Raw genomic sequence first — 13,363 nt, 5'->3', positions numbered from 1 at the left:
TTCACTGACCTTTGAGCACTGGGTTACAATCGGAGTCAGGCAGCCAGGTCTGGCAACTGCAAGCTGCAACTGTTATATGCACACATTAGCATTAATAAAGCACCACCCACTCTTTCCTATAAGTACGAAAACACTACATGCAGTTCCATATGCTTTGAAAACCAAATTAAACCAATTCAAATGGTAACTGTAATTTACGTGGATCCGATTAAACACAAAGTTAACATTGAAATTTTGTTACAATGTTCTTGAATGGAGTGTCTGCGTCAATTCCCACAAATACGAGGTTCGCTTGCTCAGATTTGGCATTCACGATAGTCCTTTGGATGTTCGATGGGGTTCATATCAGCGTTCCTTGCATTCCATGGGAAGTTGTTCTGCAAATGAACGGTGAGGACTAGGATTGTCATCCATGAATATCGGACCACTGGCAAGGGAGTGACATTAAAGGCGGGATCTAGTACCTACATGTAGGCGGTCCGTAAATAAGCGAATCTGGACCAGACAATCCACTGATCAACGTAATAAGCATCAATCTACGCAAATGGGATAAGAAGACATTTGTCAGCCAAGTCATCGAGTCTGGCCACCAGATGCCTCTTACGACGAACGTGGGTTGCTGAAGACCAATTCTAACCCGGATCGTCATTGGTTGCTAAATATGGGTAAATGAAACCCGTGCGAACTCGAACCTCTAGGCTAAGCTAAGGCGTAATTGCGTCTGTTCTTACAATTTGGAGAACCGCAAATACTTCTTTCCATACTGTTTGTAGTACTCACCAACCTATATCCACCATAGATAGATAAAACTACATTCGTAGTCGTTGCTGCATCATTCACTTTACAAGATTACGTCCTTTTGGGAAGGACACAAATTACTTTAAACATTTGCAATGAAAATTCCAGGTGATGTATTTTCTTAATCATATTTTAAGGCATAAAATACTTATAATTGCACAGAGCTTATAGAATTTAGAATATATTTCCACATACATACATATATTGATTGAAAGTAGGTCAATATTCCTCGTCAACAGAAGCAAACTGCCAAGGTACAAGGTATCTGTTAATGTCCTATCAATTCAATTATAACGGGACATGTTTGTATTATTTGTGAGCCATAATGGTGATTTATGTTCTCCACAGAACTCTTTTCCTTTGCATAGACAGAGCTATCAATGGGCGTACAAAAATATATTTTGTAAAGTTATTTACAGTTGATATTGCGTAAACAATCAGTAAAGTATACATTTGTCAATCTATGCAGTGACTTTAAATGTTAAATCACTCACTCAAAGATTCGAAAACGAGATCGTTTATCAAGAACCTGTACAGGACGTGTCAAATGTCCTTGTGTAACTTCAAACAGATCCATAATTCAGAGTAAGACAGAGTAATAACACATCCATAGAGGCGGTTTGAGTATCATTCTGAGCCATATTTTCGTTCTTGATAGTGTATGAAGGTCATAGCTATTAATTTTGTATACTAAAGAACTTAAACATTTATATACTTACCGCCAAAAGAAACGCAAATTGTGTGGAATGATTATACTGACGAGTGAAAACAAAGCGTTTTTCTATTAAGTTTACTTTCACAAAAGACAACGATAACTCGAAAGAAAGCACTTAGTGTCTTTATTCTCCACATGACATGGAAATCCAATAAATCAATATGGAAACCACAAAACGCATGCCTTTAGGAATCGTCCTTTATAGGGAAACAAACGTTAACGTCAATAACAGGTGTGACCTCCATTGGCATCAGCAACAGCTGCACATCTCCTCCCCATGCTGTTGAAGAGACGTCGAATGAACCTCCTGTGAATGTTGTTGTAAGCGTCAACAGCACTCCGTTTTCAGTTGTTGCAAGTTAACTGGACGCACTCGCTATTGGTGAATTTGTCTTTCCATCTCATCTCAGAGGTGTTCGATGGGATTCAAATCCGGGCTTAAACCTGGCCAATCCATGGTCTGGATGTTGTTGCTCTTGAGGAATGTCTGTGTCAGTCTTGCTGTGTGCGCTCTCGCGTTATCCTGCTGAAAAACAAGAAGAGTGAGTGAGTGAGTTAATATTTAACGTCACATCTGCAATATTTCAGCCATATCGTGACCAGAACATATTTGACATAGAAATGTAATATGTGTATATTATTAAAACCTGTCTTCAAAGGACAGTAAAACAACTATAACATCACACTTACAACTAAAACTAGTGTGGAAAGTTCAAACTAATAGCACTACCTGTACAATACAATATAAAAACTGGCTATAGATCGCCAACAAGTGAAGGTAGATCACCATACTAGGGACCATGGGGACTTACAGTACTTTTGCTACCTGCATGGACCCTAGCTGGATTTATATCATCCCTTCAGCCGCTGGCGATTGAAGTCAAATTTAGCCAAAATTATAATGACAAAAATACTACATTTAAAACAGCTGGTAAATTTAAATTTCCTTTGAATGTTTCGGGACTTACGTACCCTCTCAGGAAGATAATACTTTTACGCTACTTCAAGCCCCTTTGAGGGTGCAGCCACTAACAATCTCAGTTACTAATCTAAACTACTAATAATAGAATATGCATCTATTTACAAATCATTTAACAAATCTAATTCTTTTAAAAATGCAATAATTAAATGAGAACTTATATTATTAAAAAGATCCTTCATAGTTCGTGATTTGAAATAGTTATCCCTTGTGATGGAATATTCAACACAGTCAAGCAAGACATGCTTGACCGTGATTCTTTAATCACAAGGGATGTATTTACGGCAGAAATGTATGCAATTAGTTTTCGATTTAGAAAATTTAAAGCCATTTCCAAGACACCATCTATTTATCTTGTTTAAACACAACTGCATAGTGTTACCACGACAAGAGAAATATTAAGATCATCCACAAATAACGATCCATCGATTGAATCGTTTAAAACATTTGATAAACTATTTATCTTTATACTAAATAGTGTGACAGACAAAATACTGCCTTGTGGGACACCCTGATCTTGATTGTAATGATCAGACAGGGTAGAACCCACTTGGACTTGAAATTGTCTGTCATTTAAAAAGTTGGCTATAAATTGAGGCAAACGGCCTCTCAATCCGAAGCCATGTAAATCTCTTAAAATGCCATATTTCCACTTTGTGTCATATGCCTTTTCAAGATAAAAAAGATAGACACAGCGTGTTGTTTATTAATTAGATCGTTTTCAACAAATGATTCCAAACGCACTAAGTGATCGACAGTACTTCTGTTTTTAAGGAAACCACATTGTATATCTGTTATAAGGTTATTTGTTTCCAAGTACCAAACAAGTCGATATTTATCATTCGTTCCATGGTTTTGCAAACACAGCTAGTTAGTGAAATAGGTCGATAATTTGACGGATCCGTATGATCACGTCCAGGTTTAGGTATTGGTACTACTGTAGCGTCACGCCATGAGGGAGGAAATTTACCAGATGTCCAAATATCATCAAAAATATTTAAAAGAGTTTCTAGACAGGATTCTGATAAGTGCTTCAGGAGTTGATAATGTATGTTATCAGCCCCTGTAGCAGTATCGTAAGCTTGTTCAAGAGCAGTATGGAGCTCTTGAATAGAAAATATTTCATTATAATCTTCCCCATTATATGAATGGTAAGGAACGGTAACATGAACGGTAACAATGCAGACGTTTAGCATCGTAAGAGCAAGAACAACATGCAAAGAATGCAATTCTAACTTCACGACCTATCTCTGCACGGGTAATGAAAACCATTGAGCTAATATTTAGTGATGTCTGACGTCACGCATGCTGCGTTTATGGTAAACATTTTTCTTTTGCCGTGAAAAACAGTATTCAAGGAACAATTACACATCAGAAACCGATTCTTTCCTTTCTCTAATCTGTTAAGTAACTTCAGTAATGGAAAGAACCGGGTGAACCTTAATCTCTTTTGAGTAGTGGACAAAGCTCCTTGGCATACACATTAAACATTAAGATTTCTAATTGGCATTGCGTAATCATTACTTGTTGGGATGAATTGATGCAGAAACTGTATGACAATGTATCCAAGAAATGCGTTATATATTGATCATCTGTCGTTGCTACACGGAATCTTGTCATCAGTTTCTTCAGTCTGCCAGAACAAGCCTTGCGCTCAGTTGGACCAAGTTTGCTGTATACGGTTAAGGATCTATACACACATCTACACTAAAGTTATGAAAGGACATCCGATTAAAAGCATGGTCCAAATCTCAAAGGTAATAATGTTTGAGTGTCTAGTCTATGTGTGCTGTCAAGACTGTGAACGTCCATACAATGAAGCACATTTCAAGCAGGCTGATTCAAGTTACAATTTCTCGGACGTCCTTCTTGTACAACACACATCGAAACCTCTCCATTGCGTCAACATGTGCCTTCTACACACCCGATGTGTCGGGGCGAGGTTTGTCTCCAGTAGTGGCCAGTGTAACCTGTACGCAGCCTACCAGACACAGACCACCACGGGGATGAGGGCAAGTGGAGACAAATACTACATAATGGAAGGTTAGTTCGGACAAGTTCTTAAGAAACTCTGGTATCGAGAGGATACGATACAGTGTGCGGAAAATGTTATGGAGACATTTACATTATCATTTCAATTAAATGAGTATGTTTAATCACAATATATCTGAAAGTACACATAATAGATGAAAGCACAATGATGTACTCGAAAATGTGAATACCTTTCTTTTTTAAGTTTCTTTCGATTCGACTTTTCTGTTTAACTACCGAAGTAATTACCAACTCATTAATAGATAGTATACAATCTAAACAATAAGAAAAGTGAACATGAAAACATTATCCAACAGTTCTGTTTATGAAAACAATGGAACCGATCTCAGTAAGTGGAAAACAAAACCCTCCCACATCTATAAGAAATCTCTGTTAAAAGTAGAGTCGCCTGTACAGTTCTGACTATATCATGGGTATGTGTTTGTTTGATGCCACATTCAGCAGCATTACATCTGTACGACACGCTGTCAACACGATTTTAGTCCAGTTATTAATTCAGAAAATGCGTGACACGTTTTATAGATAACAACTTCTTTTATTCTTGCTCCTACATCAAGTGAATGAATGCTGCTTCGTCATTCACCCGATGAAGGAACAAGAATTAGCCCTGAAACGTCTGGATAAAGGATACGTGGCATGTATTCATGTTCGTCCAACTTCCAAATGCCTTTCAAGAACCTATATAACGATCTTTCGATTTACTGTTATTCATTTATCCTAACATATTCGTTCTGTGACTCATAGCAATATGTATGCAGATGGTATTCATGATCATTGGCCATAGATTTGTACCAATTATGTTGACATAATAACTAATGTTTCTAATTCAAACCAGTATATATTCCATTTGTCTCGCATGCTCATATTATAGTCAGGTCTTTCATTGAGATATGTCGTGTTCTGATAGGAGAATGCGGCCCGCCAAATACCTATCAATCCTTTATCTACTGGAGAGCATGCCTGCTTGCCAGTACCACTGTGTGCAGCAGTACCAAAGCTTTCCTAGGTATCAATACCACTGTCTGGTGCATTCCCGGACCCCCTACATGGACCCCAGCGCCTGGAAAGTGTATTAACACAGTAGGTATTAATTCTTCCTTCTGACACTCTTTTGTTCTTTTTATGTGCACCATTCATTCATCTTGACACTCTCTTGTTCTTTTTACATGCATCTATTCATTCATTCTAACACTGCTTTGTTCTTTTTATATGCATCTATTCATTCATTCTAGTTTTCTGTATGGTCAAAATACTGCTGATTCGACGTTAAATATTACCTCACGCAGTCGTTTACTTTTTATAAATATTCACATGAACTTCTGTCCTTGCTTGATGCGTGAGTAGTTCACGACCTGGGGCCGTATTTATATAGATTCTTAGAATTTTCTTAGTTTTGGTCTTAGAATTCCTAAAATCGGTCTTAGTTAAAAGTTCGCTTTTAGAGTTATCTATAAACGTTCTTAGACTAACTTTTAGCTACGTCTCAAGAGTAACTCTCAGATAAATTCTACGAGTCGTAACTAAGGACTTTCAGAACTCTCCCCGGCAAAAAGATTAAAGTCACAAAGGGAAAATCCGCGTTTATTTTTAGCTCGAAAACGCGAAAGTGCGACGTCTCATTCCTCTGTTCTGTCCAGTTTACGACAAGAAGACGGTATATTTCATGTTTTTTGTTCTGACTTGTCTGAGGCGGATTTCCCCATGTAGGACATGGAATCTCCGTTTCAGCTGTCCAATTCCTCTCTCCACCACATACCTTGTAGCCTTGTGACTTCTGAAATGCAAAATCGAAATTTTATGGATTGAGTTTTAATATATTTTATAATATCTTTTGATCTGTCTCACAACATGATTTTATTAAATTAAACTGTCATCAGTATGCTGTTCAATGAATCACAGTAATAAATTCAATTTCAGTAACAAATGAGCAGCATTCATCAAAATGATTTCAGATGATATCATCATAATCAACTGTATAAAAATATTTAATTCTACAGTATAAGGAATATTTCATAACTATAATTAGTTGTTTGTGCCGTTTCAAACTATCCTCGGTACAGATTTTCCTATCACCCAAGGGAAGCTACTCTCGAGTAAAGTAGGGTAATTGTAGTGTCAACAAATTAGGTTTGTTTACCTGTTGTATCTTGCCTTTTGGCCAGTTCGCGGGTGGATGAAGGGTGTCAGCAGCCACCTCCGACATGGATAGCCACTGTCTCCCAACAGGTGACAACCATGAGGCATTATTCCCCTCTCAAAAAGTACTGGCACACTACTTTCATTCAAGATTCGCGCGCCGTGTGTCGCCCCTGGCCATTTTGCGACGACATCACATATACTGTCCTCGGATTCGAATATGAGTTGCACATTGAGTGAGTGAAAGTTTTTTCTATTTACATATTCAACTTCGTGCTCACTTTGATCTCTTATACAAACGGGGGTGCCATCAATAACTCCAACAACACCAGGAAAGCCAGCGACAGCGTGGAACTGGCCTTGGTGTCTTTGTGGGCATTTTGATGAACCTTCTAATCAGAGCAGGCTGGCATATAGCGTCTATGGTGTCAGTGATGATTTTGTTTATACTAGGCTGACTGATACCGAAGTCATGACCATTGCACATTTGCAATTTTCCCGTAGCAGGGTAACGAAAAGTATGGCTACCTTGATGTCGGCGTCTACAGAGAAATTTCTATTCGTTGGAGGGGGGAGTGTGTTGGGTTAATTCGTTCCGTATGAGATCTGTGACAAAACGAATGCCACCACTGTCTAGACAAAATCTCGTGATTAGTTCATCGTCAGTAAACGTCGTATATACATCCTTTCTTGGGCGGAAATCGTCACGATATGGTTGAAATATTGTCGATGTGACGTTAAAGAATAACTCACACACTCACTCTTGAGCGGAAAACTCTAAGTCGGCGTTGATTGGCGGCCATTTTGTTCGGTTAAGAAAAATTCTTAAGTGTCTGATAGTGCTATGTGAGGACTCCTAACTCTTTGGTGACTTAAGAGTAAAACTAAGAATAAGATGTATTATAAATATGACTGAAGAAATGTCTTACAGTTAAGACCATGAAATTTCTTACATTTTATTTAATCGTGAAACCTAAATAATTCTTAGAAATTCTTATAGTTAAGAATTCTTAAGCACTCCAAGAATTTTTATAAATACGGCCCCTGATCTGCAAATGACGATCTTCTAATCGCATGTAGGAGCAATCTATCACCCACGTACTTAAGGTGTATTATATGAGCCGCCTGATATGATAATCGTGTACTTTCAGTGAGGTATTTGGGCACTGATGGCCTGGCACTACTGATCGTTGTTCCCAGAATCAAATACTGGTTTTCCAAGACCATGAAATTTATGGTTCATTAATGAAATGTACTTCTCGTCTGACCGTGTTATCCCCATAGATGTTGGGGACATGTTCAGAAAAAATAACAATTCATTCTCCCACACACACTTTTGGTCGCACGGAAAACAGAGACCTGGTCGTCATTTTCTATATGTGATACTTTTTTCTCTAACCGTTGGTGTTTACATTATACAAAAGCCTATTTTAACCCATCACCCAAACAAATGGAAATGGAAACGTATTTCTTAACCATTAGTCGGAGCCTGGGCACAATCATCTAAGGAGTGTCACATTAGCATGATCGGTTGTTCGAATCCTTGTTTGTTATTCTTGGTTTGGCAGCATCATATTTCAACAACGTTTTATGTTTTGGTCTCCTCAAGTTTAAATTTAAACAATCAGTGTATACATTTGTATACACCTGAAACAACCAGCCAAAACACAGAACTGAGTATTCCAACTGATATGCTTATATTCTTACAGAATCCGATACGCATGAAAGGAACATATTTACATCCCTTGGATTCTGGAGTGTCGTTTGTTGGAACGCCAAATGAAAACATGTATGTACAAATAGCATCAGTTTAATAATTGTCCTCATGTCTTTGAATTGAATGTACGATCACCACGTACATGAACGTATCTGTATAATAAAGTGCCCTAGCTCTTTATTATATTACCGGTAGCGCCATATACGGATAACCTATTCAGTTAATGAAATACGAATCTCATCAACCAACCAACCAGTCGTCGGTCATGGTTTCATATAGCATTTAGCACCCCTGCTTGTCGTCAGAGGCGACTTACGGGATCGGGAGACCAGCCTATCTGACGTGGTTCGTGCATATCATCGTGTCATATATGCGTAAATTGATGCTCATGATATCAGTCACTAGATCCCAGATAGCATTCAGACGTTGGCCCAACGTTGGCAATGGTTTTGCCAACGTTGGGCCAACGTCCGAATGCTATCTGGGATTGTCTGGTTCAAACACGATTATTTACAGACCGCCGTCATATAGCAGGAACATGCTGGGTGTGGCGTTAAATAACATACTGACACATTTAAGAAGGATATGATGGGAATGACTGATCGTAATAACTCAAGATCTGACGTACACCTGACATTACAACATGACCTTCATTACAATGTTTATGTCCTGGAATATGACATCTGTCGAGACACTATAAATAAGTTAATGTATATATCACACGGGTGTATCGCCAATAAATTTCAAGCGACGTCTTTGATTCCTGACATGAAGCCTATTTCTGGTATCGCCCGCTGTCGGATTGCTGGCATATTTCTTAAAGCGGTGTTAAACCATATTCACTCGCCGAATGTATTTTCAGAGACATATATACTTTTCGCCACGATAGTGCCTTTAAGGGAGATAATCGTAACTGACTATTCTCTGCACCAGATACTTTATATTTGTGTAATGAACTGGGTTTTTTGTTTCACGACGAAGGTTTCGCGTTTATTTCATCACTGCAAGTGACGACTACCTACTGAGGCTCACTGTAATAATCGACCAGCAGAGTGTCCTGAGAAGCTTTCGTGAAAACTCAGTCTATCAGGGACTTGAAACTAACTTGGTTTCCCCTTTCCCGTTTGAAATGACGAAGAAGTTTACGATGGACATAATTTCAACTGCTACAGAATACCTGGTATGTGTCTGGAATAATATCCAAATCTGGATTTGGAATGGACCATGTCTCTATTTGCACCTATTCAGAAATATAATCCTGGATTTCTATTTTGCGCTTCTTTCCAGCAAACCTAAACAGATGCGTGTTTTACTTGTCATAGTGTCATCAGGAAACACTACGTTTCATTATCTAGTGGACATTTTCGGGATGTTTTGCCCTGTGGAAATGACGACCTACAGACAACGAAGTTATAGATGAAGTAGTACCCTGTTTCACGTTTTAATGTCAGGCTAAGTCTGTGACGACTGAGGACACTCTGGTGAACAATCAGGTTGCATAACACAATCCACTCATGGAGTGCCTCCCATATCAAACTATCTTGCTATTTAAATTGACCTTAAACCAACCACACCCAATCAATACTTGACTTTAGACAAGTAGGGGGAAGTGGAATAGTCTCTGTACAGCAAATCAAGGTCAAATCACAAATCGAAAATTACGTCACATCTGCAATATTTCATGATCAGTCTTATGTTTGTTTGTTAGTTTGCAATTTGTGCTTTCATGCATGAAGCATAGGCAGCAACGTATCAAAGCGTGTTACAGGTCGAAAGCATAACACTTGAATAAGGACTGTTTGGCGTTAAGCTAGAATCAACCAAACAAACAATTGTTTGGCTAATTATCTGTATGCATGTATGAGGAGTCTTATAGATATTTCCCTGCATAATCCTACGTGATTTGCAGTCCGCCCTCTTGCCAAATTGCCACTCTGCAACCACAACCATACACCTATCCTCTTGTAGCTGAAATGTATCAACTCTTCCATTTTATGTTTCAGTGCAAGGTCAATGGTGCGACCTTGTTTATCTATCAACATCGTCTCCCGAGAGATAGCGTGGATGATATCAAAGTATTTAACGTCAACATTGAAAAGGTTTTGTTGATTTGAAATATAGATATTTGATTTGTGTACTTCAGTGTATAAGTTCAAAGACTTATTAGATATAGACATTTCATTTCTTGTGAGGATTTGGATAGTATTCCTCATTGACAACATCTTTGTGAAATTGTAGACAAGAAGTAGGCATCTCCATTGGCACAAATTGTACCCCTCTTAGCGGATCTTTTTGCTTATATATATGAATCGGGATTTCTGTTCGGGTTGGCAAAATCCAAACAAGGAAATTTGGCCCAAACAAGGAAATTTGATGCCCATCGTTCAGTTACCATCAAGCAGCTAGCTTCCTTCCACTGATTTACACAATTGAACTCATGACTATCTGCTGAAAACGGATGGTGATGGACCTCCTATGTGTATCTCTCGTGATGAAGCGTTCACCATCAAGCATATTCTGCTTGACTGTGCGGACTTTTTAAATGCAAGGGATTCACATTACGAAGTGACAAATCTGAAAGATCTGTTTTCCCGCGTGAGTAGGCATCTCATTCCTAACAACCTGAGGGAAGTTGACCTGTATCATAAATTGTAGTTATGTAATGTGAATGACGAACTGCTTGCTTTTGAATTTGGTGTTATGACATTTTCTGTTTTTAAATAATAATGATATGAATATATGCTTTTAAAATAAAACACATTTGGATTTTGTACTTAAAATGTTTATGAATGCAGAGTTGATCTCGTCACTATATGGCTGGAATAATGCCGATGTGACGTAAAGCCCAACTCAACTGAACTCAACCCAACTGAGCTTGAAATAAAAGAGACAACTGAGACCGCCTCAACTGTATTGTATTTGGATCTGTGCATAAAGATTGAGAGTGACAACAAATCTCTTCACATGACTGTATGACAAAAGGGATTATTTTAACTTTCCAAAAGACAGTTTTCCTTTCAGGCCGAGCAATATTCCAACAGCACCAGCCTTTGGTGTTTACATTTCACAACCTTTGAGGTACAATCGAGCATATTCTAGCCCTATAAAGGGAGTACCTTCACAGTACTCCTTGTCTTCAGCCCACTGGATCACCAGAGGTGAGGACCCTTACTTCGGGTACTTGAGTCCTGGTACAGCAGACCAAGTCGATAGGCTTTTGGGGGTATTCTTTTTATATTCCTTGAACTCTGAACTCTGAGTCTGGAATGCCTTTTATATAGGGAATTGATGCATTTATTTTTGGAGATAGGCTCTGAAATCACGCCGGAATACAACTGGAATACTGTTGAAGGCGATTACACCGTCGATACACGAGGACCCTCTCCACAAATCCGTAATGAAGTACGCAGTTTAATCTTGCTATGACACTCTCAGGCAAGTGGAAGTGTTCATTTTATGTCCAGTCTTTTGTTTATCTTTTCATACATTACTTTCCGCGAAATCGTGTGTGAACTGACTGGCAGTCCCACCAACTCACCATAACTGACATCAAAGATAATCGGTATTGATGCCTGAAAATGAAACTAAGTTCACAGAATGAATACATGTATCAAAAAGGTCATGCTTTGACTCGTCACATTTGTTGTAGTTGACTATTACATACTGTCTAAAACGGTAGAGGATAATGAAATACAATTCTTACGATCGCTCACCAGAAGAAAGATTTGCTTTAAATTATGATTGCTAGAAAAAAGGAACTAAACCCGTAACACACCCGAAACATTGCACACAGATTAAACACCTCAGTCTGCGTTGACCCAGGGACTGTTTTCTGCAGAAACAAACTGGTACTGATCGTTACTGTATGGCAGGTTGAAAGACTGGTTTGTGTCAAATGGGTGAGTAATGGAAGGTTAAGGCATTAGAATCAAGGAGTGTGTGTTGTTTTGCAGATGAGTCCTTGAATAACCTTGAGACAGCATCTGCTGATTGCGTATCTGCATCTGAACTATCAACCAACGGTATTACAGCTGGTGCAACAAACCTATCTACGTTGGTGGCACTGACGTTCTATTTCAAGGACGTGAGTTTCAGCCCTTCCCATGCCTCTGGTGTGATTGCAGGATTCCACTTTTTCCTACCCGTCCCAGCCCTTCCCATGCCTCTGGTGTGATTGCAGGAAAGACGGTGCTGATTAACACCTTGACATGCATGAAGTCGAACAAGTTTGGAAACTTAGCCAACCTTTATGATGGGCAAGGTGTAAATGGGTCTAGTTGCCCGAACACCTATCAATCAATCAACCAATCAATCAATCGGACTTTGAATGTGAGCCCACGTTCGCACCTAAACAACATTTGAAACAAGAAATCAAAGATATTTGACGAAATAAATACTCAGACAAAATACATGAAATAGTTACTAAAACAACAGCAAACGACACGGGTACTTGCGCCGCGAAGCTTGGTCGCGGAGTCATTAATATTCATGAGTCTATTCTTTTTATGGAAATACCCGCCTTCAACTGGAAAGATTAGATGAAACAGAATTATCATACAATTGGGGGGTTTATCACTGACGATAAGGGATTACTTAAATCGAAAACATGAAACACAAAAGGTCATTATCTACAGAGATAAAATTAAGTGGGCCCATATTTCTGTTTCCACACAGTTTGGTTAGTGATATCGTCGTATATAGAAGACAAAGACAATAAAATTGCGTCAATGTTATCAATTCACCCAGTAAACAGAAACGATAGGGAAACATCACGAAAATCGATAAACTGTCCAGGACATTGTTAAAGTTGCCATTTAACAGATCATTTTTCAAAAATGAATGATCATTCTTCAAACTTTGAACGAATCAATATATCGGAAAGATAACGTATTCTGTTGTTCCCGATCATCAACAGTTTCTGTGTAAATTTGTCGTGCATCATGTGTAGGTAGCATTGAAGAATAAA

The 13,363-nt window shown here is 38.6% G+C and overlaps 1 protein-coding gene across 1 annotated transcript; it reads left to right on the top strand.

Annotated features, from left to right (window-relative positions):
* The first annotated feature begins 4,144 nt into the window (after positions 1-4,144).
* On the top strand, positions 4,145-10,890 carry LOC124290377. The gene is made up of 5 exons (XM_046727084.1): positions 4,145-4,535; positions 5,452-5,624; positions 8,390-8,469; positions 9,379-9,577; positions 10,401-10,890. The coding sequence occupies exons 1-5, from the start codon at positions 4,208-4,210 to the stop codon at positions 10,509-10,511; spliced, it is 891 nt and encodes a 296-aa protein (XP_046583040.1). The 5' UTR covers positions 4,145-4,207; the 3' UTR covers positions 10,512-10,890.
* The last annotated feature ends 2,473 nt before the right edge of the window (positions 10,891-13,363 follow it).

Source organism: Haliotis rubra, unplaced genomic scaffold (genome assembly GCF_003918875.1).
Source record: "Haliotis rubra isolate DU_JTF1 unplaced genomic scaffold, ASM391887v1 Scf463, whole genome shotgun sequence".
Taxonomy (NCBI): domain Eukaryota; kingdom Metazoa; phylum Mollusca; class Gastropoda; order Lepetellida; family Haliotidae; genus Haliotis; species Haliotis rubra.
This window is presented reverse-complemented; position numbering and strand designations above follow the sequence as displayed.